This window comes from Labrus mixtus, chromosome 6, assembly GCF_963584025.1.
Source record: "Labrus mixtus chromosome 6, fLabMix1.1, whole genome shotgun sequence".
Taxonomy (NCBI): Eukaryota; Metazoa; Chordata; class Actinopteri; order Labriformes; family Labridae; genus Labrus; species Labrus mixtus.
In genome coordinates, this window is record NC_083617.1 from 14,119,811 (window position 1) to 14,147,405 (window position 27,595).

The window sequence follows — 27,595 nt, forward strand, 5'->3', positions numbered from 1 at the left end:
CGTGCACATAATGAAACTGCTTCATAATGTTTTCTGTTGCCCGGTTTGTTCATCTCCGCTCTTTCCCGATATTGTGAATGTGTCAAACTACACAAAGCATTGATATAAAGGCAAAAAATGTCATTATAGCGTCACACTTTGCCTTTTTCTCGACTTCTAAGTTGGTCATTTTACATCATGTCTTGCCCCCTGTGATCCCTCCCCTCCCATCCAACAGGAAAAGTCTCCAGCTGTGAGGAGCATGTGTGAACAAGCACCTCAGGAAGATTTCAGGGGCAGTCTGTCGGAAATGTTCTAGAAACATTCAGTACTGCATATGTGAAAATGGTTTCTGCTGTTGACTCACAAGAACAGGTTTTCATTAATACGTTTTTTTTTTTATGTGAAGAGGTCCTGGTAGGGGTAAAGCATTGGTAAAAACCTGGGGTTTAGAAGGATGGAATGAGAGAGGAAACAAAATAAAGGATGGTGAACAATTGGCAACAGACAAGGAATATTGATGAGTTTGAGAAAAGTAAATGTAGCGTTGAAGAGTCATTGAACTATGAAAGAATCAAAAAGGTAAAAGATGAAAACATCAAAGATATAAGAAAGATTGAGGAAAAAGCTAAGCTAATGCAGGTAAAATGAGAAAGAGCTGGGGGGAAGGAGGTAAAGGAGGGGAGGTGTGGGAGTAATTACACCGAAAGTCATGAGCTGCCGAGGTGCGGCTTTCTGTTCTAAAAGCACAAATACACACAGTTATTTCACCCCCTATTAAATCAGGTAAACCCACAGTGGGCTGTAAACGCCCTGACACCTTCTCTCATGAAACTGCCTCCACTTTGCAAAGGTTGGACTGTTTGTTCATCAGTCAACTGCCTGGAAAAATCTCCTTCTGTCCCTTTATTTTAGCAGGAAGTCCCACCTCCGAAATGTCTAGACAGTCAGTCAAGCTACACCATTTATAATTCACAGAGCCTGAAATTTAAATCCAAATAAATTAGCTAGTCTACACTCTCTACACAAGACTTATAACAAACTGCCGATGGAAAGTGTTGTGAGTATTGTGCGTATTTATATATCATTTACAGTAGGCTCTCTTTGCAGCTGGTGATAGATGTGAATGCGTTTGCTTCTATGCATGTGTTCTAACCAGCCGGATAGCGTCCATGATGGATGTCGCTCACTGGCAGCCTGACGCCATATAGACTCTGCAGCTGTCCCCCCCCAGTGATGGACAGAACAGGTGGAGACACACATTCAGGAGCATACGCTCACACAAAGTTGATTCATACAAGTGTTGTTCAGAAATGCTTGTTTGGCACAAGCAGGGACAGTACGGATGTAACGGGACACGTCTTGTGTACAAACTATGTATGAGACAGCTGTGAGCGGAGAGGCCCCCTGCCACTAAAGTCCCAGACTGGGGTCCAAAAGCGCGAGACGAGCGGAATCAATCCCTCAACACCAGCAAGTGGGACTGGAGTAAAATAGAAGCTATGTTTGTGCCAGAAATGGCTTAGTGGTGAAACAGCACCTTTGGGCCAAAATGGATGCATGTCTAACACTAGGATCTTTTCTCCTGCGTCTCCCTCAGCTTCTCAGTTTTCCAGCAATATATCTCTTAACAGGAAAAGAAATACTTGCATCTTGGTGGCCTAGGAGGTCTAAGACGGATATCACATAGCCCACATGGTTTGAATCCACCCTGGGACCTTTGCTGCCTTTAATTCATCTTCCCTCTCTGTTACACATAACATTTTCTGACTTTTGTTACCGTCAGAATTTATAAAAGTACCCCAAAAAATAGGCAAAACAATCTTTACAAGGTATCATCTTCAGGACCTACTGGGATATAAAATGCAGCACGAGGAGTTTTATATTCCTTTTAAAAGTATGGCAAGAGAAAGTGTATCATAAGTAACTTTTCTCCATCTTAAATCCCCTTATGGATATTCAAAGGAAACACATTGTTGACTGGAAATTTAGGAAAAGCCACTGAGACTTCCAGTGGTGACTGAATTATTCTGTTGCTATATATGATACATGACATAACGGTAGACTGGAAATTAATTTCAATGTTGCTCCTGTAGTCCATCATTCACTTAACATTAAACATCCACAGGACTCACAAACACATAAATACAGTAGATGTAATGTCAAAACATTTGAAAATATTAATGCGTTGGCAACACTGTTCTTGAAACCTCCATGGTATAAAATAACTTTAAGCTGAAGCTGCAATGCTACTGGGGCATTATTCTATCAACTTCTGGGCAATTAGGTTGATTAGGGTACTTTACATAAGTTTACTTTGCTAGAGAAATAAAATATAGAAGATGGTGAGAGGAGGGGAGAGGAGAGGAGAGAGGAGAGGCAGAAAGCAGTGTAGAATTAATAGCAGCCTACATTCTTACATGGTTTTGGGTGGGTGGTGGGCTCTACTTTCAGGTGTGAGAGTGTGTCTAAGTGTGTGTGTGTGTGTGTGTGTGTGTGTGTGTGTGTGTGTGTGTGTGTGTGTGTGTGTGTGTGTGTGTGTGTGTGTGTGTGTGTGTGTGTGTGTGTGTGTTGCCCATCTCATTTTCCAGGGGTGTATGTTAGTATTTAAGGGGTACCAAGAGTCCAGAGGTCTCCACCACTGTTGGGTGCATACTCATATAATTACTACCAACACTGAGAGAGTGTGTGAGAGAGGGTGTGTGTGTGTGTGTGTGTGTGTGTGTGTGTGTGTGTGTGTGTGTGTGTGTGTGTGTGTGTGTGTGTGTGTGAGAGAGAGAGAAAGTATGGTTGGGTGGGCTGGGATATAGATTTTATCCAGGCCCACAGCAAAAATTCACTCTGTCTCATATTATGGAAATATTGGACGCCGACTGTTGCATATCAGAGAAATATTCACAGTGGACAGGACCCCCCTGTGTTATTTCTGAGTATACTATATATTTCAAGGAAAAGACCAAAGTATTGTATATTATAGCTTTACTGATATGTCCATGTGAAATCCTCCTCACCCATATAGAAAGATATTTAGAGACACATTTATCTGTAACATGTAAGGGATATTTTTATCTATAAGCCAACATTTAACATCTTTTCCTGAAACAACGGTGAATAAACTGTGTGTACATCTGTGGCTGTGTTCTTGCTTGTGTGTGTGTGTGTGTGTGTGTGTGTGTGTGTGTGTGTGTGTGTGCTGTATTCATTTACAAAAAGGGGGTGATGTGTGGGCTGTGAGCAGTAATGGAGTATCCCGTTTCTCTAATGTGATGAACCTGATATTCCTCATACACCATAAAGACACACAAACAGCATTCCTCCACAATCCTCCCTTCATCCAACTGTTTTCATCCGCTGTAGGTGAAGATGTGAGAAGAGCAGCGAGGCATCTCAGTGATGCTTGAACATTGAAATACGATACAATATGAGACTCATCAATGTTCAGAGGGATTCAAGGTAAAATGTTCATTCTGAAACTGTTTTCTTGCCGGAATGACATCAAAACTCAAAATAAGGCAGGGCCATGTATTGTTTCTTAACTGTGATTATTTCATTTTGACTCTGTACTTAATGATCATTATCTCGGAAAAATACCAAATAATTAATGATTTTACAGCTGTGATGTTGAGAGCTTTTGTCAGGAGGAGCCAAATCACACTAAATAATATACTTGTTGTGTCCAATAGTCGAACACAGGGTGAAGAATACTGAATGAAAGACTACAGAGAAAAAACTAGTCAAGGAGCAAGATGGAGAGTGATGTCTACTCATAATTTATTTCTTTTTTTGACATATTGACTCTTGTTTAGCTAAATATACTGTATGATGTGTATTGTACCGAGACAGCTGACAAAATGTACTGTGGAAAAAGCTTAAAGGCAGGGTTGGTAATTTTCTCCAGATACACTTTTTAAGATTTTGGTTGAAATTGACTTTAGGTCCTGACAGACATTAATGACTCATGTGCTCTGAAAATGAAATGAAGAAAATAAGTCATCTGGAGCAGTTGTAAGCATGTAAAAACTTCTATCAATGTCTGCACAATCACGCCTCCCTGTCTCCCTGCTCGTTCTATAACTCTTGCATGCACTAGCCCACACTCAAAGCACATCTCCAGTTATTGAGTTTATACTGTGAGTTTGTTGTTGGCCAATGTGAGTAGTAAAATAGTCACTTGTTTTTTTTGGTTTTTTTTTACATTTATTATGATAAAGTTTAGTGTTAACCAACTGCTGAATGAGACGACATAGTTTCTACCCAATGCAAGTGATGAGCTGAGGTCTTTTTCTGGAGCAATGGCGCACGTGCATGTAATTGATGGGCGTTTAAGGGAGCACAGAGGGGAGGGGGTGGGTGTAGATGGAGCACTGAGGGAATGCTACTTTCAGAATCATGCTAGTTTTCGAAAATCACAAACCCTGCCTTTAAGATTGAGACTTGTAAAAAATCGTTATATCTTTTCCACAATAGATATTCTGCTTTTACAAGCACTGATAGTTGTATTCAATCTGATTTAGTTTTCACTGATTGTAGTTACATTGGAACCTCTATTAAAACCAACAATTGATAGAGAACAATTGACATTTTATAACATCATTCTGACCCTTCCAATTTAACCAAAAGAACTAACACAAAAACTAAATTACATTTAGAAACCTGCAGCAACACCTGCACACAAAAACACAAACACAGCCAGGTGTGAGTAAAGATGAATTTGACTTTTTAAGGGGCCCATTATAACAGCAGCAGCTTATGGAATTGTGACAACAAACTAAACTGATAAGAATGACAAAAAAGAAAAAGAGCTGGATGGATAGATGAAAAGAGAAATATATATGTCCATTATAGGGAAAATGAAAGGAAGAGACGAAGGGAAAGGAAATGTAGCTGTTTGTTGCTTTTAAACCAAACTTTTTGATAAAGCCCTGTACTATTAAGTCAAAGCAGATCACAAACACACATTGTCACTTTGCTGAAGTAGTAAAAATAAGCAAAAACACAGTTGACATTCGCAGCATTTACCGGTATATCTCTTCTTATATATGTGCACAGAAACACAGCGACCCACACGCATACAGGAGGCCACTAAAGGCACATCAACATGAGGGGAGCAATGCTTAGAGCCACTAGTGTCAGAACGTATGTAGACTAAACACAGTTGAGTGACTACAGCTGCAGGAGAGAGAGGCCCTCCTCCCTCTCTCTCTCTTTTCTGTCTGTTTCTCCCTCTTCACACCACACATACAAACACACACAAGGACAGGACATACAAGTCTTGGGCAGTTGTTCAATGTGCTTTTGATATCAGCATCAGCAGCGCTAACAATCATCTCTCACACAAGGACACACACACAGTCGTACAGACATACAAAACCGACGTCTCCTCTCTTGTATCCCATGTGTAAATCAAATCAGAGTCCTCCTCCACTATAACCAGCCCCATATGAGATGGTGTCAAAATCAAATCCATCTTAGTCTGAACATGCTCTGGCCAGTGGGTTGGCGGCTGAATACGTCTATTTTTTGTATATCGGTGTGCGCTGTACCTCTGTGCCACATCGTAGGACTCGGGGTGTATGCAGGTCTGGTCCAGGGGGTTCAAGGAGGTTGGTATGTTGCCACAAGTTTTTCCTTTGCACTTCTTAGAAACTGGTTTCTCTAGCACTGCTGCTGCAGGATGAGTTGAGAATTTGGCACTGTTTTTGTGAGGGGGGAAAAGGGTACAGTTTATATAAAATAATAGCAATAGAACCCCATACATTTCAGGACCAATGTTGAAAGTTATATTAGACTGAAAAAATGATTAATTACAGATGTGGTTGTCGATATATATGGCATCTAATCACCGTTCAAGGTACTCAGAGGGAGGCTCTTTGAACAAGTGACTTAACTAGAGAATATCAGACATAATATTACACTGTGAGGATTTACTAATAGTACCAATTTACGTACTAATTTACGAGAGTGATGCATCGATAAGGCTTCATTTTAAATTAAAGTGTAGGTCAAAACATTACAAGGAAGTCAATCCAAACAAAACTTTGCATCAAATGCTCAAGATGACAAAAAATATATATCCTTAAATCATCTCTGATGTGATCTATAAACAAAAGCAGTAAAAGTTAAATTTTGTCGACCTCTGTGTGTCACTGTATCAGTGCACAGTTTGAGTACTTGTGTGTACCTGGGAAGGGTCTGCGGGTTGATTCTGATGAAGCCGGCACACTGCTGGTAGGATTTCGGCCCCATGCCTTTGACCAGTTTGAGCTGCTCCCTGTTGTTGAAGGGACCATTCTGCTCTCTCCATTCAGCAATACTCTTCGCTCTGCCAGCATTAAGGCCTGCTACATGCCTAGGAGATAAAACAAAGGAAACATGCATCACATCATGAATTGTATTATCAAAATTGTTTGTCTTCACAATATTTCCATTTAATAACAACAGATCCTGGTAGTGCAGATCCTGACCTGGCACTTAAATATCTGGTGAGTTAATTTGATCTGTTTTTGCCAGGCACTGAAAAGAGGTGATTTGAAACTTAATTAGGTCTACTCTGTTAACATTCAGAGTGACTCACTCCTGCTGAAACACGCAGCAATGTCAACACTCAACATAATACCTCGGTCATCAACACGTCTGTGAGTGTTTAAAGTGTGTAAGTGTGTGCAGGGTGACTTCTGGCAGGGATGGAAAAAGCTCACTTGCTCAGCAGACAGGTAAACAGATGACCTGATGCCTGCCCTGCAGCTAATGCCAGCTCATTTTATACAGTTTGGAGCCACTGCAATGTGTGTACATATGGATTCGTACAGTACACTCCGACAAGGCTATGTGCTATGTGTGTCAGAGTAATGTGTGTGTATACCTTATTTAATACCACTCGCTGATTACAGTTAGTGCAGTAAATAAGGGAGGAGTGAAGCATTAGCTTCAACAGAAAGCTGCCAGGTTGTCTGTGTGTTTGTTTGTGTTTGCACAAGTGTGAGTGAAGCTCTGCCATGTTGTGACTGCTAAGGGAAAGTAAGCCCTCTTCATCATTGTTGCACAATTTGCATGTGGTGTGTTTGTGCATGTGTGTGTGTGTGTGTGTGTGTGTGTGTGTGAGTGTGTGTGTGTGGGGAGGATGCATAGAAGAGCCATTTGAGCACACTTGCTCGTGTCATTTACCTCATCAGTATCTCAGAGCAGATGTTGATGTCCACACCCACAAAGCTCACACATTCCTGCACCACACCGTCCAGCGCTGCCTTCAGAGCTCCGGCCGATACATCATGCTACAAGAAAACACATACAAACCAACATAAATATAACGATGCAGACAGCCAAATACTGCGTGCACAGACAAACACAAACAGGGGGATGTCAGACTGAAAACTCAAATTGAAAAAAATTTGAAAAAAAAAATTTATTTTGTCTTTCTGCTAACAGGTGTAAAAGGTGCAAGAGTTTCATGATCTTAGATGAATTTATAGTAGAAAGAAGTTGAAGTTTCACATATCAAAATCAAGCTAATATTATTGCTTTTTGCTCTGGTGATGACGTTAGTCCAATGTTCAACCAATTAAGTCCACTCATTAGGTTTTATTGCAGACTTTTTCACAATCATTATTAGTTAATATAATTTCCATGCTGTGAATGAATTCAATACAGAATAGGAACAAAATTTCCCAAAAAGCATAAATACAACTTAATCTTTAAAGAGTTTTTAAAAAACTACAGACTGATAACAACTTATAGACATCATGTGAGTTTGAGTGACAGGTAGCAAATCTATGTCATAAAGAGAAAGAGGGAAACAGAGAAGAAGAGAGTGGGTGATAAAGGAGAGAGTGAGTGTAGAGTGGAATAATAGAGAGATAGAGAATGTTTAGTTTGGCCTATCAAAAATCTCTCCCTCCAGATCACACAGTTTTCTCATTAGTGAAGCTCGCTGTCAATCAAGATCCTCCGAATGAACTCTTCACACTTCTCAACTATTAATCAGGACATGTTTTCCAAAGGGACAGGAATCTTTTTCTTAATTAGGAACAGAGAGGACAGCCAATAACTAAATGAATGGAAAGGAAATTGGAGAAGAGAGGCCACACATCAAAGGCAGATATCATAAATTGATATAGCTAACTCTAATAAAATTCACAAAATGGTCAAAACATAACGTCAAAGTGAAATTTAAGACACAGTATGAGATCCAGCAGTCTACAGACGAACAGAAGTCCCTGAGCTGCAGCACAGAGCTGGAGTTCGGAGACGGATGCCTCAGCAACTGTTTCAGTATTAGCTGACAGTCTAAACCAGACTACTGTTTAACTGTGCGTGTGTGTGTGTGTGTGTGTGTGTGTGTGTGTGTGTGTGTGTGCTGCTTGCAAACATGACTGAGACTAGCATAGGTTGTCTTGTAACATGATCAAGCTATGAGCAAACACTGGCTTGTAAACAGATGACAATAACACCAGCTAGAAAACACACCCTTCACTGTCAGCATTAACAGGTCATCAGGACACATGAGGACAGTGAGGAACACACACACAAACAGAGTAAGGTGAAAGAAAACATGACTTTTGCTCATACTACTAATAGAGAAATAGAGAGAGCCTACATCACCAAGAATGAATTGTGTCTGCTTATAGCTCCAAAAATGTTGCATCATTTGCTCCCGCTATCTGCTCCATCTTGATGTGTGATTCATAAAGTGTACAGCACTTTTGATATTCAGGAGCAAAAAGTTGTAATTCTCCGTGCAATGGACAGAAGCTATTTGCACCTGTACTCTGCACGGAGCTGTGCTCTCATGCAGACGGAGCACAATTTTGTGCACATAAAGATGATCGCTAGGAGGGAAGGGGAAACTTTTTCCATGTGTACTATGAGGTATTTCAAAGTAATGTTTACAGACTGTATTTACAGGTAATTTATTTTAAGTCATACAGAGGCTAAATCATTTTAATGATCACTGAAAAGTTTCCATGTGACATTTCTTATAAGTTATGTAGAGTAGTAACCACTAAGTCTCAACAAACATCTATTGTTTTCACTCTAACTACACGTGTCTGTTAGCACCAGGGTTTGTGAATTAGGCTATTTTTGCAATGAAGCTGATTTGCATTAAAAGGGGCAAATTTGCCCCAGAATGATTGCATAATGGTTTATTTAGACACACTCACACAGCACCTGTACACAGAGACGACGTTTGCTCTGCAGCGCTGTTGTGGGAGCATTGAACCATTTTCATGTCTTTTTGTCTTATTTGGCAAAGAGAGTAAGCAAAACTGTTTTCTTTTGCTGCAAAATCCAATTATTATTATTAATTTTTTGGGATTACATCAACATAGAGAGACATACTGGCCCAGGTTATACTCTGCAATGGAGGCACCCACAGAGTCATGTTATCAGCGTGAAAGACTTCAGGCTGCTATCCATGAGAACTCACAAAGCTAACAACCTGCGAGGCGTTTCAACACTTTTAACAATGATCACAATTATGAATGCGCAAATATGGATGATTGACAAGCTCTTCTTCACATTCTAATTGCTAAGTAAATAAGTTAATATTAAGTAAGTAAATAAGATGGATGATGTGTCAAGATCTAAACTTTGAAGTCAAGCATTTATTTTGTTAAAATTTAGCAGGTTGTGTCAATAGTTTAACATTCAAGATCTCTGCTTTTACATCACTGAACTTCTACTCACACATGACACCACTTGAGTAATATTGACACTGACACTTATTATATGGATGTATGTGTCTTGTAAAGGTGGATTTAAAAACTGTAAAATAATTCTAAAATAAAACAAATGCCCATGAACTGGCTTTCAATAAAGGTGTAATTGCCACTTTAAAAGAATAACAAACAATAAAATAAGACTAGGGATTCAGTTGAGTAAGTCTTAAGCTGGCATTAGATTATAAATATAGAGCATAAAAGTGTTGATTATTAAAAACAATTTAAAAAAATATTCTTGTGTTAAATATGGAACCTATTTGTAAATAACTGAAGACCTTATTCAAATTTAAGTAAATACTATAAAGGTTATTTCGACCTTCATTTTCATAGGAACATCAATTTTATCTGATCATTATTTATATACTTTACTCATATACACATTTACTTAAAAACACCAATAACACTGGTTTAAACCACACTGAAAAGCCTGTATGTAGCCTAAATGTAGAAATACTTATGGATACCCGGGGAAAAAGTTCACATATGGGTGTATAATTGTTGGGTTGAACAAACTCAGGTTTATTTTTTTATTATATTTTATTTTTGATAAAGTTCAATAGTTGAATGGAGTACTGTAATACCAGGAAGCGTTAATAGAAAATGATGATCATAGTATAGAGGGTGAGATAGATTAAGAGAGACAATACAGCACTCTTGTGAGAATGCCCTACAACAGCCAGAGGCATTCTGAAGACAATAAAAGATAACTTTCCTATGAATGGAAAAAGTTCCCATAAATCTAGAATGAATGATGATTCTGATTTCCGGTGAGTGTATACATAAAGATGCGAGAGACAGAGATAGTAAGGGAGGAGAAAAAAGGAAATCACCTGTAATGTCACACCAGAGAATGTTTTCACACGAGAAAGTTGGCGGTGTGTAAAGACAGTGTGAGTTTTAACCTGCAAGAAAACCTCAACGAATGTGATCTCACATTCTTATTGAAACCTTATAGAGGTGGGAGCTGCTGGAGAGGATCTAAGGTTTTGACGATGCTAACACAGAGGAGCACATTGACCTCTGTCATAACTGTGCTCAAATGAGTAATGGTGAAAACTGCATTGAAACTTGAATAAAGTGTGCTTTTAAAAGACAAGGAAGTATCCACAAAGAATGAATCAATGTTTTGCTTGCTAATTATCTTTTAAAGTAGAATCCATTTTTGTATAGATAACTTTTGAAAAACAAGTTACAAAGTGCTTCACAATTATGACAAGCCAACATGAAAAAACACAAATACTCAAATTATAAAAAAAAATTAAAACACATGAACAAAATCATAAATAAGCTGCCCACAACCGAAGAAAGGAAGGAAAAATTAAAGAGGATTCATTTTTGAAGGTTAGGGTTTGTTGTACACCACACAAAAAAAGTAAGAGAAGTTCATCTCTGGCTCCAGCGGCAGTGATTTAGTGTGACAGCGTTGGAGAGCAGGAGAGTAACTGTTTTAGAAAATGTGCAAGTTCTGCTCTGTTAAACATACATACACAGACTGTGAGGGTCCAAGGCCCTCATGGCGCTCTTCTCAGCTTACAGTGGCACAAAGCGCACCAATGGAGCCTTATATCTTTCTGTCTTGTAATTTATGTGTCCTTTTCTTTCTCTCTGGCTAGTCCGAGACAAACTGGCTAATATGCATCAGAAATCACAAATGCACAAATGACTGAGCAGTCTTGTGTTGAGCTCCTCACTGTCAGTCGACTGTTTTGTACTCATCATCAGTTGCAGTAAGAGCTTCCTCTATGATGCCCTTTTTCATTTTCACCTACTGTAACCTTTTTACCCAAGGACAACCTATTTTTAAACCTTTACAAACTCTCTAAGCTGCTATTTTATTGTGCAGTTTGCAACACATTATTTTTCATGTTGATATTGGCAAAATATACTAAGACAATGTGCAATATGTATGTTGTGTTTTATGCATGTGTTTTGTTTCCAGTTTTGTTTCTACTGTGGAAGCAACTGAATATTTACAACACTTCAATCAAGTGTATCATATTGTATTGTATCATATCGTAATCCATCAGTCCATTCTTTCTTTCAAGACCCCTCTGATGAGGTTCCTAGCACATTGACCCAAGACCTAAAGGTGGAACTACAGCAGTTAGCTAGTTGGTCAATACACACATTCTGTGTTAAAAGGGCTGAATGCACACATTGCATTTTTTCAAACATCCCTCAGACCAACCAATAACCCCAAAGTCTACATTGAGAGTAACTATCTGCAGGGCAAAGTCAAAACAGAAAAGGGTTCAGGTACATGAAGGTACAAGTTAGGTACAGGTTTAGGAGGTATTATACCAAATGTGTTCCACAGCAGCATAGCTTAAGGCCATACATTTCACACTTACTCCACTCCCCCATTCCTTCATCCTGATGCCCAGACCCCGAAACCTCAAAATCATCCAGAGTCAATGAACTGGATCCCTATGTGTGAAGGTCATATTTGGATTGTCTGGAAAGCTGCTAAAACCAGCCAACCAATACAACAGAACAAAGTGTTTCTGTCTGCACCTTGAGTACTTAAAAGCTGCTGCGTTACCACATGTCAATCACAGAATTAAGAGGAAAAGGAGATCAGCGAGAAGAAGAAGAGAAAGAACGGATACAAAATAAGCTTTTTATTGTCATTTCACCGAAAACATGAAAATCATCAACATTTTGGTTACAGAAACACACATGCAAGTTTCCTTTGGAACATGAGGTCTGAAGTCATTGATGAGAGACGAGGTGTTGACTGACAATAAAGGCAGAGGTCGTGGGACTGACAGAAGCTTTATTAATTGAGCCACTAAGAGCTTAGTAACTTAAAACATGCTGGAGCCAGAAGAAAAGTGATGGTTACAAACTGTATGATAACATTGAAGTCAGTCTCTTTGTCAAATTCAATCAAGGATGTGAGAGACGTAAACCCCTATTTGGCAAATTACTGTCATATTTCAATTTTTTCCACATACGGGTCAACCAAACTACAAGAGTTCAAAAGACAAACATTCTTAGTTTCAAGTCATGTTGAATTTTCTTTACCAAACATTGGACATATTACAAGAATAGCCTGCACCATAAGTCCTGGGTTGGTGACCTTAAAAACATTTTGTGCCAGCATGTGTTTCCTTTGCTCCTACACTTTGAGTACTGCTTGGTTTCACTGGAGCAGATGGTCGCCCACCCAGAACCTGGTTCTGCATGTTAAAGGAGTTTTTCCTCCCCTTGTTGCCAAACGCTTGCTCATGGTGGGAATTGTTGAGCCTCAATAAATAATATAAAACAGTACAGTCTCAATTTGCTCTATAGGAAAAATGACCCGAGAAAATGATTCATAATCTATGATTTTGAGCTCTAAATGAAATGACTTTCCTTGACTAGGAGAGTGCAATCAATGCTCAAAATACTTTTTTGTATAATCAGGGACTGAAAAATGTGCCCACACACAGCGACTTGGAATAAATATTACAAAACGCTGATATACCGGGTGTGAAGTAAGACTTAAGGGGAAGATAGTTGACAAGTGGAGACTGATCAAGAAAGTCATCTGAAGTCCTAAAACTACAAGACACTGCAATCATCCTGAAAGATACAAAGAGTTTGCTTGAGTTTTGAAATGACTCAAATGTTTGTGACTCCTAGTTAAAAGAGCTATTTATTTAAAGCCATTGGAATGTACCTCTATTTTAAGTTATAGAATATTTTTTAACTTTTAGTTCATCTATTGGTTGGCATGATTTATTGACAATGTTTGAATGGTATTAGTTAATACTGACGCACACTTTACCTAGTAGCCTACTAAAGAAGACTAAAAGAAGAAGACTACATACGCACTATTCAAACTCAAGACTGTTTGCCATTTCTAATATCATGATTTGACCGAACACACTTTTGGCCTGATTATTTTTATTTATTTATATTTGAATCCATATTGAATGCCTTAATCAACCTGAAAGAGACATGGTGCAGTGATGCACATGGTTCAGGATTCATTTTTCAGTTTGGGATCAACAAAGAACCGGACATATGTCTGTCAATCTTTGGTTGTCAACTGTGACATGAAACATTTCTACAAAGTCAGAGAAGGAGTCTGGTTCTATCACACCTGTGAGACCTCCAAATTGAACCTGCTATAAACGATTCCAAGAAGTGAGTCATAGGTTTGAGAGTGTGTGTGTGTGTGTGTGTGTGTGTGTGTGTGTGTGTGTGTGTGTGTGTGTGTGTGTGTACAGGTATGAATACATTCATACTGTAGTTAAATGGCGTCATAAATTAGCAGCTGAAAGTGATACGACAGCAAGGAGATGGTTTTATGTTTTCCCCACACCTTCATGTATGCCTAATGGCTACTTCTCAACTTCCTGCAAAACAATCGCACACTCACACACACATTACCTGAGGGAACGCAAAATGAAGCGTGAGAAAAAATCAAAACAGAGACAGGCACAGGAAGTCCAAATGACAAACTGACTTCAGTATGATTTATGTGCTTAGAACTAAGATGGTTAAGACTATTTGGGGCAAAATGTGTCATCATTCATTTCATTACTTAAAAAGTTAAGTGTTTAAGGGGCACAATGGTCAGTGGGTTCTGGTTCCAATCCGACCTGTGGCTTCTTTCTCGCATATCATTCCCCACTGTCTCTCTCCCCAACTTGGACTTCTGACTCTTTCAACTGTCCTGTCACTCATCTAAAGGCATAAAAAGCCCACAAACAAAACCTTTAAGTGAAAAGTGTTTAAGACAAGTGTTGTATGTGGGCAAAATGTTAATTTCCTGTTGGGAATCAGCTAACTTTAGAACATCCTTACAACACACATTCTCTTTAAAAAAAAAAAAAAAGTTTTACAAAAAATGACCATATTGTTTCTTTCTGTTGTTTTAATATTGCCCTCAAACAGACACTGTTTTCTTTGATATAAAACCCTAATCACATTGGTATTAGATGGTACAAATGAAATTAATTTGTGTACTTATAAACTCTACCACAGTAACATAAGCATCTTCACTCAATGTAAAGTTATTGATATATATATATATATTAAGTTACTGCTAGAGTAAATAGTCTGACATGACAACAGCCAGCAATTGTTTAGTTAATTGTTGAATAAGTAGAGAATTAGCATGAGCTTGTTTAAATCAATTATTCAAGCTAACATAAGAACTTGGCTCATCTCTCAACATCACTCAACACATAATGACACAGACGCAGGCAGTGACAGCTCGAAGGGAAATAATTAAAATAGTAGGAGACAATTATTTGGCAGCTTCTGCCACCGATCGAGTCTTTAAGAGCATGTTTTTCTCATGCCTCAAAACACCACGACAGGAACAATCAATCACCGTCAACACCCCATTTCTTACTCTCTTTCCTTTTCCCAGCGCTGTCTGCTCCTGCCTCCCCTGTAGGCATTATCATTCGAGAGTGAAAAAAAAACATGCACAGGCGCTCACAGTTGCACAGCTGCACACTCACCATAGCAATATTAGAACAGCAACCAGAATTTGAAAAGTTACGTCACTTGCATTTGCTGTAGGTTAAATCTAAAACTCGGTGACATGATACTAGCTATTACTGTGGTATGAAATTTAAAAAAAAAACAGCGTAAAAAAGTTTTACTTTAAAAAAAGAGGTAACTTTTGCATTTTGTAAGGGTCATGGAATAAGAGCTGCAAATTCTGGGGAAATGATGGAGTGAAAGAAATGGAAGGATTTGAGAGGGGTGAGAGGAAGAGTGACAGTTTCTTTAATATCCGGCTCACGGGCACTGTTTTCTTACACAGCAGTGTGTGTCTGTGTGTGTGTATTTTCCAGTAGCAGTTAGTTTTACAGGCCTGGGAATTACCCAGCTGTCAACATACTATAGCAACAAAAAAAGAGGCTGATTGACAGAAGAAGGAGCTGTCCAAAGGCCACACCCACTTAACGTGTAATGATAAAAAGCCACGAGACGCCCGGAAATGTTTGTCCATGTAAGGATTCTGAACAGGAAACACAGTGAATCTCAAACATCTCGTACTAATATTTGCATTTTAAATGTACAGTACTGTATCCAACAACTTACACACTAATGACTTTTGCTCTTCAGTCAAATAGACATGTGTCTGGCAAACTCAGCATCCAGAAAAACCTGTCAGCCCCTGGTGCTGTAGTGAAAACAGTGTTCCCACACCAATAGTTACGTCCAATCTGATTTTAATGGGCCTCACTTTTTTAGCCCTCAGCTCATTTCCTCCCTTCTCTCCGAGCTGTCACTCACTGAGTCAGCAGAGGGAGAGAGAAGGAGAGAGCATGCTGTGCCAGCTGTCTAGAGTTACATCTGCCCTTATGCTTTCTGGGTCTAACAGCAATAAACTTCCACAAAGTTCAAAACGCCACAACTGAAACAAAAAAGGACTTGCAAGACAACACCCACATGCCTGAGCGCACTTTTCTCACACTTTTTCTCCTGCATATACATTCACGCGTACAGTGATATAAAGCATATACACACATATGCAAGCACATGCACACATTTAACCATGAGACTCTTAAAAAGGGAGTGTGTGCATGTGCGTGTTTGCCTGAGCTGCCACACAGGTCAGAGTGATGTCCCATCTCATATCTGTCAGCACCCGGAGTTTATTTACTCGGTTATATTATCATTTGTTGACCTAGTCACATGATCTGAGAGCGGGAGGTGCAGAACCCCAGGCACCCCAGAGAGCCCAGTCAGGATGTGATGAGAGACACGGGCCTGTGACCTAACACACTCAGACACACATGCACGAGCACAAGTCCATGCACAAGATGAACCTCAGCTTTCTCTTTCAAATCTCCATTTTCTCCCTCTCCAGAAGATCTCTCATGTCATTCCTTTTCCTTTGTCTTCTGTCACCCTCTGCTGTCCTTTTGTAACCCCTCTTCCTCTCTTCTGCTTCTCATTTAGAGTGAACGACACCTAGGATTCTTTCTTAACAATGCTGGATTCTTTACTATGTTTGCACAGAAATACACAGATCCTCTGTTGCCCATCACAGGATAATAACACTTTCATTTGCTCTCCGTGTCAGCTGCTAAATTGTTAAATAATAATGTTGACATTTTGGTTATCATTATGTTTAAGGATTCCCTCAATCCCCAGGAAGACTGATCATGAATGTGTTGATTAATCATTAAATCATTTGTTATCTTTTAAAATACTTGAGTTCAGATGTTTGGGAAGATTGTAGTTTAACTCAAAACAAGACTGCCTAATTTTACAACTTTTTCTCTTTAAGAGAGGAAAATTATGCCTCTCCACTTTAAAGAAAATGTTTGCTCAAACAGGCCTTTTTGTATATTCTCCCTTTGTGACATCACAAAGGGCAGTAAACTCTCCCCAAGGAGGGTGCCGCTCCCACAGCTCTGTGTTTTTTCTTCCCCCTGAGTTTACCTTCTCACCGTATATAATTGGGCATGGTGCAAGAAAGTCACCCAAGCCCTTCTAGAGGGGCGTGGACACAGCTCACTTGTGGTTAAAGCTGTTTTATGTCCACAGAAACAGCCTGTTCTGAGCAGGGCTAAAATAGAGGGATTTAAAGGCATGTTAGAATACAGTGGATTTTAAGTAAGAAACTTCACAGACATGTCTTGGGGAACTCTGAGACTTATTTTAACTTGGTAATAAGAAGTATAACAGTGTTACCCACAGAATGACGCGATACCTTGGCGGTGGAGTTTGCGGCTGAGCTGACATACTTCTTTAAATTTTTACTCTAATTTTTGTGTATATTTTAATATTAAGTTTGTATTTATATCAAATGTGTTTTTCCCTCTAAATAAATTCACTTTTTGCGACAAACAACTTTAATTAGCTCATCTTATCCACGCACGCACACAGCCACAAACACCAGGAGTATGCCTCGCGTTTTAAAAAGTTCAAATTGATATTCCGATTTATAGGCATCTCAATCGGTGCTTTTTTAAGAGGGATGTACGGACAGTTGACCTTTTCTCTCCCTCTCTTTCTCTCTGAAAATGATACTTTAACATCTTTGTAGAAATACGAGCAAAAACTGAAATAAAGTGTATTTTAATAGTCACTGATGCAAAACTACTACAAAACTACCGGTACAACATATACAGGGAACTATTGCATTAAAAGCTGGTTTAGTGGGCATAATGCTCACACAAGTACACAGCACAGACACTTGAAGCGAACTAAATCAACACTGAGCTAATTGTTGTTTCATCTGCACACACGCTTGGGCACTTACAACAAGGAGCGGCATGAAGACAAGAAAAAACAAAAGTCCAAACTCACGTAATGCCTGTTTTTGGTAATTAGATTAGCTATCAGCTTGAGCATCATCTGTTGATACAGGCCTCAGTCAAGTTTCTCTGCTTCCCTGCTAGTTTCTTTTCTTTCAACCTGTTTTAATTTGTCTCATTCCTCCATTCACATCTTTAGTGCTTTAGCTCAAAAGTCAAAAAAGTCAAATCAACAACAGACAAGAGCAGACTGTCCATACAACTTAGAGAAAACACAAAGCCAATAAATGTAAAGCTCCCTGCAGGGTGTTTTAACCAACTATGAAACAGATTGAAATGAATACTGATGCCTCTATCTGACCAACAATATCATTCAAGGTCATAATTGTCCAAACAGAAAATTTCTAAACGGTAAGTTTTAATGCCTGAAACCTCTGCTGCAGGTTATTTGTCAGAAAAAGGGCTGAAACACCCTTTTTCATTTTGGATGGCAAAGACACACAGTGAGTGATGTGTTAAGGAAAGCATGATCAGATTTAAGATTTTGTGGAATTAAAAATAATAAAAAACAGGGGCTTTATTGTTATAGGAATTTATCATTGTTTAATTACCATGTCAATTTTTGGGTTACATTGTGTTTTAATGGCTTTCTATGTTCTTCATCTTTCTTAGATGAATGGGGGTTGTATGTTGATTTATGTACATTGTAAAGATAAAAAAAAATTAAAATAAAAGGTGCATTTTTCTGCATATTTTGTGATCCAAAAATAAATACAGCAGACATTACTGACAATACACGGGGGGTGTGTGTGTGTGTTTACTCTTGGCTGATGGTGTATTGCTGATGTATTTTTACATCATCATCCTGTGACGCGCGCACACACACACACACACACACACACACACACACACACACACACACACACACACACACACACACACACACACACACACACACACACACACACACACACACACACACACACACACACACACACACACACACACACACACACACACACACACACACACACACACACACACACACACACACACACACACACACACACACACACACACACACACACACACACACACACACACACACACACACACACACACACACACAGCATCAGTCTAACTCACAGCAGATGTTCTACTGCCCAGGGACAATAAGCTTTGACCCACAAGGAGCATCCTGAAAGACAAAGACAAACACACACTCACCTGGTATGTTCCAATGCCGATGTGTTTCGGATCGATTTTTACAAGCTCAGCCAGTGGATCCTGGACACGTCTTCCAATGGACACTGAATGGAGGCAGATTAGAAATTAGTTGTCTCCTGAGATTCTCCAGCTTGTGTTTCTCATGCTATCTGAATCTTAGTTATTGAATATGCAAATCCATATTGTTTATAATTACTGAGTATGCAAATTGTCTGCATATTGCAGCACTGGCCCGAGGGCAGGCCAGACTTAATTGTCATTCTCCACCCCCAATAATAATAATTAAAGCTGGCCTCCAACTGGAGTCTCAGCACCTGTCATTCAGCTTCTTCAAAGAATTTAACAAGACCCGTTCACACACGGTCAAAATAAGCGCATAACATAAACACACAGCCTCTTACCGATGGAGTCTGTACAGCTTCAGCGTGCTGCTGTTTCACATAAAGCATAATGTCTTTTCTATGAATAGGCTGGCAGGCACCAGTGACAAGAAGAAAAATTACAAACAACCTTTTTCAAATACACACTATAATACATGACATCACCCTCCCCAACACACACAGGCACACAGAGTGGAAGAATAGCACACAATCACATCACTGTTCACATTCATATCATTCATAAAAAAAACCAGCTCTTAGTGTTTAAATCCCACTTAGTAAAAGTTAGAGTTGGAATATGTCCTGAAACAGTCATACATTTGAGAAAATAAATGCACTTGGGTTCCCATCCATCTTGATGCATCTGATTTATTGAATGGTTTGAGTTCCAAAAGGTTATACTTGTTCAGCAAAAATAAGCAATTTTACTGGGGTCTATCGATTATCAGCCTGGCCAATTACCGGGGGCCGATATTCGGCATGGCTGTTTATCTGTATTGGCGTTTTATTAGACTGATCCCAGATAAAAATCAATTTATGAATTATAAAGTGTGCTACTTTTGCTCCGCTGCAGGTGTGACTTTCCCTCTGGGTGGCTGAACTTTCTGACAGGTGGATGCATTGTAGCTGTTGCAATGAGACTAAAGGTCTACCTCTTTGCCTGTTACTAAATTAATTGAAAGTTAGGTTGAGATAGCATTTCCAACATGGTCACTACTTGTGTTGGGCTTCAAAACGCCTCTTCAGAAACCAATGGGTGACGTCACTGAGGCTAAATCAATGTTATATACAGTCTGTGGATAAAACCGACAATTCCAGAACAACGTTATTGGCTTGTCTGTAATTCATCCCTTCACTGTTACTTATTATGTGTTTTTTTATTTCCAGTGGTCAGCAAAGAAGTGTGCATGAAAGGCATCACACTTGGATCTTTGAGGTAGAACGGACAGACAAAGAGAAAGAGAGGGATGGGGAGTTACAGAGGGAGCATGTCTGGAATCAATGGTTCTCCTCTCCTCTGGCTGCGGTGGGAGGCTGCTGCCTGAGATAATATTTAGACAGGGATGGAGTTTCAACCCCGGCCTTGCTCGGTGCACCACCAAAAACTCTCCAATCTATTCTGTCTCTAACACTATCCCTCTCTCCCTCTCTCGCTTTCCTTGAGAGGATCCAATTTGCAAATGGAATTCAGCATAATTCTGCAGCACTTATTGAAAATTACAAGCCAAATGCGTCTCTACAAAACTGGGAAGTAATGAAGAATCTAGAGAGGAAGGCCCCAATCAGACACAGGCAGGTCAATCAGGAGGAGCAGAAGAATGTGAAATCCAGTATTTTGGTGGAACAGAGGGACCGCTGCGATGTGGCTTCACTTATTTAGTTGCAGAACGAAAGGTGAGAAAATAGAGGTGAGAAAATAGTTGCACTTATGAGGAGACGCAGCATGGTTTGTATTTTCTACTAAATCCATATGAAGAAAAAGGGATCCTTACTCTCGCCTAACAAAGTACCCCCTCTTTTAAAACCCACCCAAACTGCAGATTTCTCATGGCATTCATTAAAGGTATAAATATGGCTCTCCATGTCTCCCATTGCTGCTGACCACAGGAAACTAGTGAAGAATAATCCAGTTTCACATGATTTACATCTTTCATAGAGGAAGTCTGCTGGAAACATTTGTTCTCCTAAACTGTGTGCTATTCTATCATATACTGCGCTTTGTTCCCAAATGATATAGTATGTACAGTGAGCAAGGGACAGGCTCTGTGTGAGTGTTACAAGAAGAGAGTGTAAGGAGAGCAAACTGAGGACCACAATGGCAGAAATTCACTGATAATGTGAAAGTTATACGGCTGTTCATTTTCACTGCTCTCATGATTCAATTTGATTGTGATTATCCTGTCAAGGATTCGATTGAATCAAAATGCATCCTCAATTTTCCATACCACTGCACATGGCTACTTTTAATCAATAAAGACAAGCAGATAAATATGAACTCCCTTTTATTATTATTTAGAAAGTGCTTTAGAAATCAATGTCAACATAAATGTATTTACATTGTAAATGTCCAGCAGCAGCTGGAAAAATCTAAATTGCATTTCTCTTCTGAAAGTTATTTAAATGTACTGCTGCTATGTTTTAAAAAAAATATTTTCTAAATTTAGTAAACTAATAAGTCTTCTAGTCTTTATCTTCAATTTGTCTTTAGGTTTTTGATTTCTTTTTGAAAAATAAAATTGAAATAGGTCATCTGGAGCGCAGATATTTTGATGGGCGTGCTCTTTTAATTTTTGGAGTTTTGTTGATAAAACAATTTAGAAAAAATACATTATTTATTCCTTCACAACTAAGGCCACTTGTCATTAGACAATGGCCAATTTAAAAGCATAGAGAGAAACAATTGTAACGATGAGGATACCTGCACTCCGAATGTTGGGGTCCAAGTCTGGCATCTCTTTGACGGCCTCTGGACTCACACTGTAGATAGACGCTCCTGCCTCATTGGTTATACTGTGGAAAGAACAGGAAGATAAAAAGTGAGTAGGAAATGTCTGAGAGTGAGAGACCATGGGAGAGAAATTAATACACAAGTAAAGGAAACTACAGTTCAGTTGGCTCCACTAAAGTGGAGGAGAAGGAGACAAGAAGTGATGAAGGGAAAAAACATTGAGCATTTATCACTGCTCGAAAACAGAACAGCAAGGCTATGAAAGAAAATCAATACTGCTTTGCACCTTAAATAATGCAGCTGACCACTTCTCAAACTGCTTCCTTATTTGACTTTGATTAACCCTTATCAATCAGCCGACCATCATACGATCATCATTGCTAAAAAATTATCATCGCAAGTAGTCTTGCCTCTTGACTAAAAGAGCAACAATATAATCTTCCATCCATTAAAATCATTATTAAAATGAAAGCAGGTGAAGAAACACATGTATCAAGACTGCCAACATGAGTTTTCATTACTAAAATATTAAACAGAGTTTGTCAATTAAATTCACATTTAGTGGTATGGATAACCAAGTGACTTATCAGGAGTACAGAAAGAATAAAATGTGGTACATGGTACTGTATGTGGTCTCTATGTTCAGAAAGTATGAAATGTAGATGTGTATTTGATACAGTAAAGGCCTTTGAGTCAGCAGACCTCCGCAGTGTACTCGCAATTGATGTGACACTACTGCCATCTAGAGCTTATTGAAGGGTACTACAAATTGTTTAAATCTGGCCCAGAAATCAGGAAAAGGTTGTGCTTTTGTTCATTCTTTGGGAAACCTTAGATAAATACTGAATGTTTCTGTCCTGACTAAAACATCCCCATGGTCAGATTGCTCCTATAAATGTGTTTTCAACTCCAACAGTGAAAACATAAAAAAGTTATTTAACAATAAGTGACATGTCTTCCAATGGACACTGAATGGAGACAGAGCTTGTGGTTGATTGATAATGTCTGATCTTCAAACTATACTGAACACTAAGATATCTGCATTTTTTAAAAATGTAGGCCAGCCTCTGTCTGTTAGTGTTTTTTAGCAAACACTAGCTGCAGTCATAAACACATCACTGAAGTCCCAGATTACAGTACTTTATCTTCTACTTTCTACAAATATTTAAATTGGACATTTTCATGAAGAGTTTAATTTCAGTCCCAGGCACAAAACCAACAGGGAGGGCCTTTCTGATTTAATTTATTGGTTGCTGCTTGCCAGCTTCATTTTGTTACATTAAAAAGGGAATTTGAGTTCAGTATTCAATTTAACTTTGTTTATCCATGTTTGATGTAATTTCCATTGTACTCCGTTTATATATGCTTTTAGGAAAAATATTCAAATGAGAATTTAGGTTGGTTATTTCTGAAGAAGAATCAAGCGTAGTATATCACAAACCAAAATTACTAATTTAAAAAGGAATATAAATAACCATAACTGGAATAATTGCTGACAAAGACCTCCTTCATAATACTTTACATAACTGTCCAATAAAACAAAGATATGTGTTAGACTTAGCTTTTCTTAAGCTTAAGTTTATATTTCCACGTCTACATCACCTATGCTATTTAAGTATAGATAAAAAATGTTTTACTGTTTCTACACAAAAAGAAAGGATACTTTTTGATCCTGTGTTAATGTATTCAGTCCAAAGTATGCCGCTTATCATCCATCACAAAACAGACGGGACAGTGGTACAACAAAGCCACTGATACCCGAGATAATACAACGGAAATACAACAGAAGCTGTCATGTTGTTTAGGCCTCCTTTTCTCTCGGGTGGAAGGAGAGACAGAGAGAGGAAAGACTGGAGGAAGAAAGGGGGGGCTTTTTCCTCGGGGCTGACCAATATGAAGAAAGGGTCAGCACCTCCCCAACATCCACAACTGAGAATGAGGCCCTCTGTGGTACACACAATAACACACACACATACACACATAACAGATGCCTGGACCTTGCCACACAACCTTGCCAATTACAAGTATCTTGTTAATGAGGAGTGGCAGAGGCCTTCTGATGAGAATCACATTTAAATGAACTTGTCCTCCCTCCCTCTCTCTCTATTCATCCGCTCCTCCGCCTCACTGTTCTTTTTGTCAGCTCCCTATCCATCGTGCTGACAGCTGACATATCGCCATGGTGACACTGCTAACGAGCAGTGGCACATGACCTTCAACGAGGTCAGAGCAGGGCTGGTCATTAAGCTGACACACTCAGCCTCATGCACACAGAGACACAAAGACACACACAAGCACACACTTATTAATGCTGAGTAAGACAGAAAAAAAAAAAGCAGGAAAATGTCAAAGAATCAATGAGGCCTGGACAAAGTGAGAAATATAAGAGAAAATAATAATTTTGTGACAAATATTAGCAATAACTCAGTTTTATTAAGTCTATGGATTGTCTAACACACCATACCTGTGTTTTTAACATAAGTCTCCTGAATAAAAACATAACCTAAAAGCAGTTTTTTTACAACTTAATTGGCATCTAATCTAATCCGAGAGTATCTGACTGCTAGCTCGTGCTTCATACCTGTATTAATGCATGAAAATGGTTTAGGCCTTAATACCCAGACCTACACCCAATGGGTACAATTTCCACATGCCAAGTGAAAAAGCAGTTTGTTAAAATTAATTTTACAACTTATTGGAATCATGTCAGACTTTTGTGATTTCAATGGAATTGCCATTAAGTGCATTACCCAAGAATCAATCTACCAAAATCTCATGTAGTTCTCTTGTTAGGCCTTCAATTACACTATGTGGAAAAAAACTCAAAACCAACAACTTTTGCCACACACTCTGTCCTCATTAAAAGACAGTGATCAATGGAGGTCAAGTTAAAGATCGGTTTTGTTCAAAGAAGACAGAAAAATAGACAAAAAAGAGAAAATAAATGGTCTGGCAGGCTATAGTGAGGTGAAACATGATAAGGAATAATTAAGAAAACACAAAGGATATGGATTTAATAGAGGGAGGCCAGCAGCCCCTATCATGTCCAACCTAATTAAGGCTGCCACCGGGGCAGCTGGGTAACAGCACTGTCATGGATACAGCTCTGAGCCCTCACTGCCACAGCCTCCATGAATGTGCTATAGTGAGGGCATCAGCCTGGCAGACAGCAGAAGGTTGTCTTCTCTCCAGCTCTCTGGCCTCAGTGGGTGGATGGTCCAAGCGTGGACACACAACACACACACTTGAAGACACAAAGTCAATCATGGCCTCTTGGTGTAAAGTGATGACTTGGTGCCCCTGTAGGGTAATCATGTATTTGCACTTGTTTGCTCCCTCAATTTTGTACACACACACACAAATGCATTAATACAGGCCAGCCTTTAGCTCCGTCCCATCCTGGGGCAAAGTCACAAATTGGCTCCCCTATTTCTTCCTCTACTGGTTGTCTTTGAGACACACCCTGGGGCCTGACACACCAACACACACACACACACACACACACACTTTGTGACTGGGCCCCTTGCTGCCCCCTAAGAAACCCTGCATTGGAAGAGATGGATACACACTTTGATACCTCATTACAGCCTTCTGGCTCACACGGCCCTAATCTAAATTAAAAACAGCTCATCAGATCAGTCAGAAAAGAAGAGGGCCAAATAAGATCACCAACTGATCTGATACACAGGACAACAAGTTAGTGGGAGGGGGAAAGAAAAGTAAGAGCAGATCTTAATATGTCAATGAGACTAGAGTACTTATCAGCGCTAATATATACAACAATTGTTACTTTTTTTTTATAGATATATGCCATAACACTGTAAAGGCACATATTATTTAGGATTCATATTTGATTTGAAGAAGTTTCTAAATTCTAAAGAAGTAAAAAACTTTTGTTTATTTAGGTGAAATTTTGAAAAAAGATAATTGTTTTTGTTATAGATCAAACAACCATTAAGTTAGTTAATTTGACTGTTAGGGGTAAAACATATGGTTATTTCACATGATTGATTTGTAGATTATTTTACAACAAGAACTGATCTAAAATGGCAAAAAGGTTCAATAACATGCTAGTGAAAATATCCAAAATTCTACAGTAAAGTGATGCCTTAAATGTGTTTCTTCAATTTCTTTCATAATTGAAAATGAAAGCAGATCCCCTTAAATTTAAGAAGAACAAATATCTGCCTTTTTTCCCCCCTTTCTTTTGATCAATTCATTCATCCATTATTTGTGAAAAACAGGTAAGCTTCCTAAAAACCAATTGCGTTTTCTTTCTTTTACATTTTCTTTGAATGAAATGTCATTTATGGGTGGAGTTACCTGGGCTTTTGTCATCAGGTGCGCAGCATAACCTGCAATACATTACAACAAAGGCATGGAGGAGCTCAGCGGATATTGAACTTGAGGTATAGCATAGCAGAATGAGGATTGCATGAACAAACCTGCACAGTATGATGTCATGCTATAATGGCTTAATCTCTTATCTGCTTTTTTCCCAACTTAGTTCATGTTCAAAATAATTGGATTAGCCTCGTTCTGCTGCTTTAAATGGAGCTGTGATGGTCACATGTTACGTGCCCAAAATATATTCATACTGAAAAAAAATAAAATAAAAAACACACACACACACACACACACAAGTTTCTCTGTCCCGGGTGCTCAAACAGCTTGGGTCCATTGTTCAGTCAGCTGCAAAGCTTTACCCCAGGGAGACAAATTGAGGAACGCACTATGTCTAAGTCCCACACAGACACACACACACGCACACACGTCGGGTCTGAAGACGATGACATTTTTCACAGAGAAAAGCGTCCAAATGGCAGGTGTCAGGGGCCGTCAGTCTCCAGCGAGGCGCTAGAAGGCAGGCAGGCACTCGCACACACACATAAACTCCAACTGCCAGTGTGAGGCACGTCTGAAAAGAGCAAAGCCTCACAGACACTCATGTCAATCTGGTCGCAGGAAAGGCCTGCGCTTCTGTCACGCAAAATTGCATATACACCCGTATGCGCACACACAGAACCCAAATCGCAAGTACACACATGGCATGTCACACTGACTCATCACACATGTTTGTCAAAGGCAGGACCATCCCAGGGAACAGTGGGACCCTAGGGGAGGATGGCATTGAGGGCAGTAGGAAGGAGGGGCAGGAGATGAGACACAGGCTGACCACCAGTGAGGCATGGTGGGAGGGGAAAGGGAGCTGTGGGTGATATGGATGAGGCTTGCAGATATTCGCTGTCCACCACCTGTGAATACCAAAGATCTTAAGCCACTGCAAGCTCCACACAAAAGTAAAAATATGCCAGCATGTGTCAAGAGACACTGCCTATTTGCCATAAATCCATGCTGTAATACATCAAATAGTTTAAAGTTTGCAAGCGTAGAATGCTTTAGAGACTTTAGATTCTCTTCCAGAAAATTACAGTTTTATGTTAAATTGTATTGACAAGACTTTTAAATCTAATTATCTGGCTCATAGCATGTAAGTATCTAAAGCATACCACTCTGTTGAAGATGGTTGAGAGGGAAATGGAAAAACAATGGAAATGAGGATAGGATTAAAAAAAGGATGGAAGGAACAGATAAAATGATAAGGAATGAAGTACAGAAGGA

General features: G+C 39.2%; 2 protein-coding genes across 3 annotated transcripts in view; one reads left to right on the forward strand and one right to left on the reverse strand.

The window, feature by feature from the left end:
- LOC132975527 (insulin-like growth factor-binding protein 1) overlaps positions 1 to 27,595 on the forward strand; it is a 362,521-nt gene that overhangs the window by 305,498 nt on the left and 29,428 nt on the right. The window lies entirely within an intron of this gene.
- srbd1 (S1 RNA binding domain 1) overlaps positions 1 to 27,595 on the reverse strand; it is a 50,991-nt gene that overhangs the window by 2,343 nt on the left and 21,053 nt on the right. For both annotated transcript variants that reach the window (XM_061040103.1, XM_061040104.1), the window contains exons 15-19: positions 21,944 to 22,035; positions 19,145 to 19,227; positions 7,144 to 7,250; positions 6,161 to 6,328; positions 5,523 to 5,672 (exon numbers count right to left, since the gene is read on the reverse strand). In XM_061040103.1, coding sequence (XP_060896086.1) covers positions 5,523 to 5,672; positions 6,161 to 6,328; positions 7,144 to 7,250; positions 19,145 to 19,227; positions 21,944 to 22,035 — 600 coding nt within the window. The remainder of the gene's footprint in view (positions 1 to 5,522; positions 5,673 to 6,160; positions 6,329 to 7,143; positions 7,251 to 19,144; positions 19,228 to 21,943; positions 22,036 to 27,595) is intronic.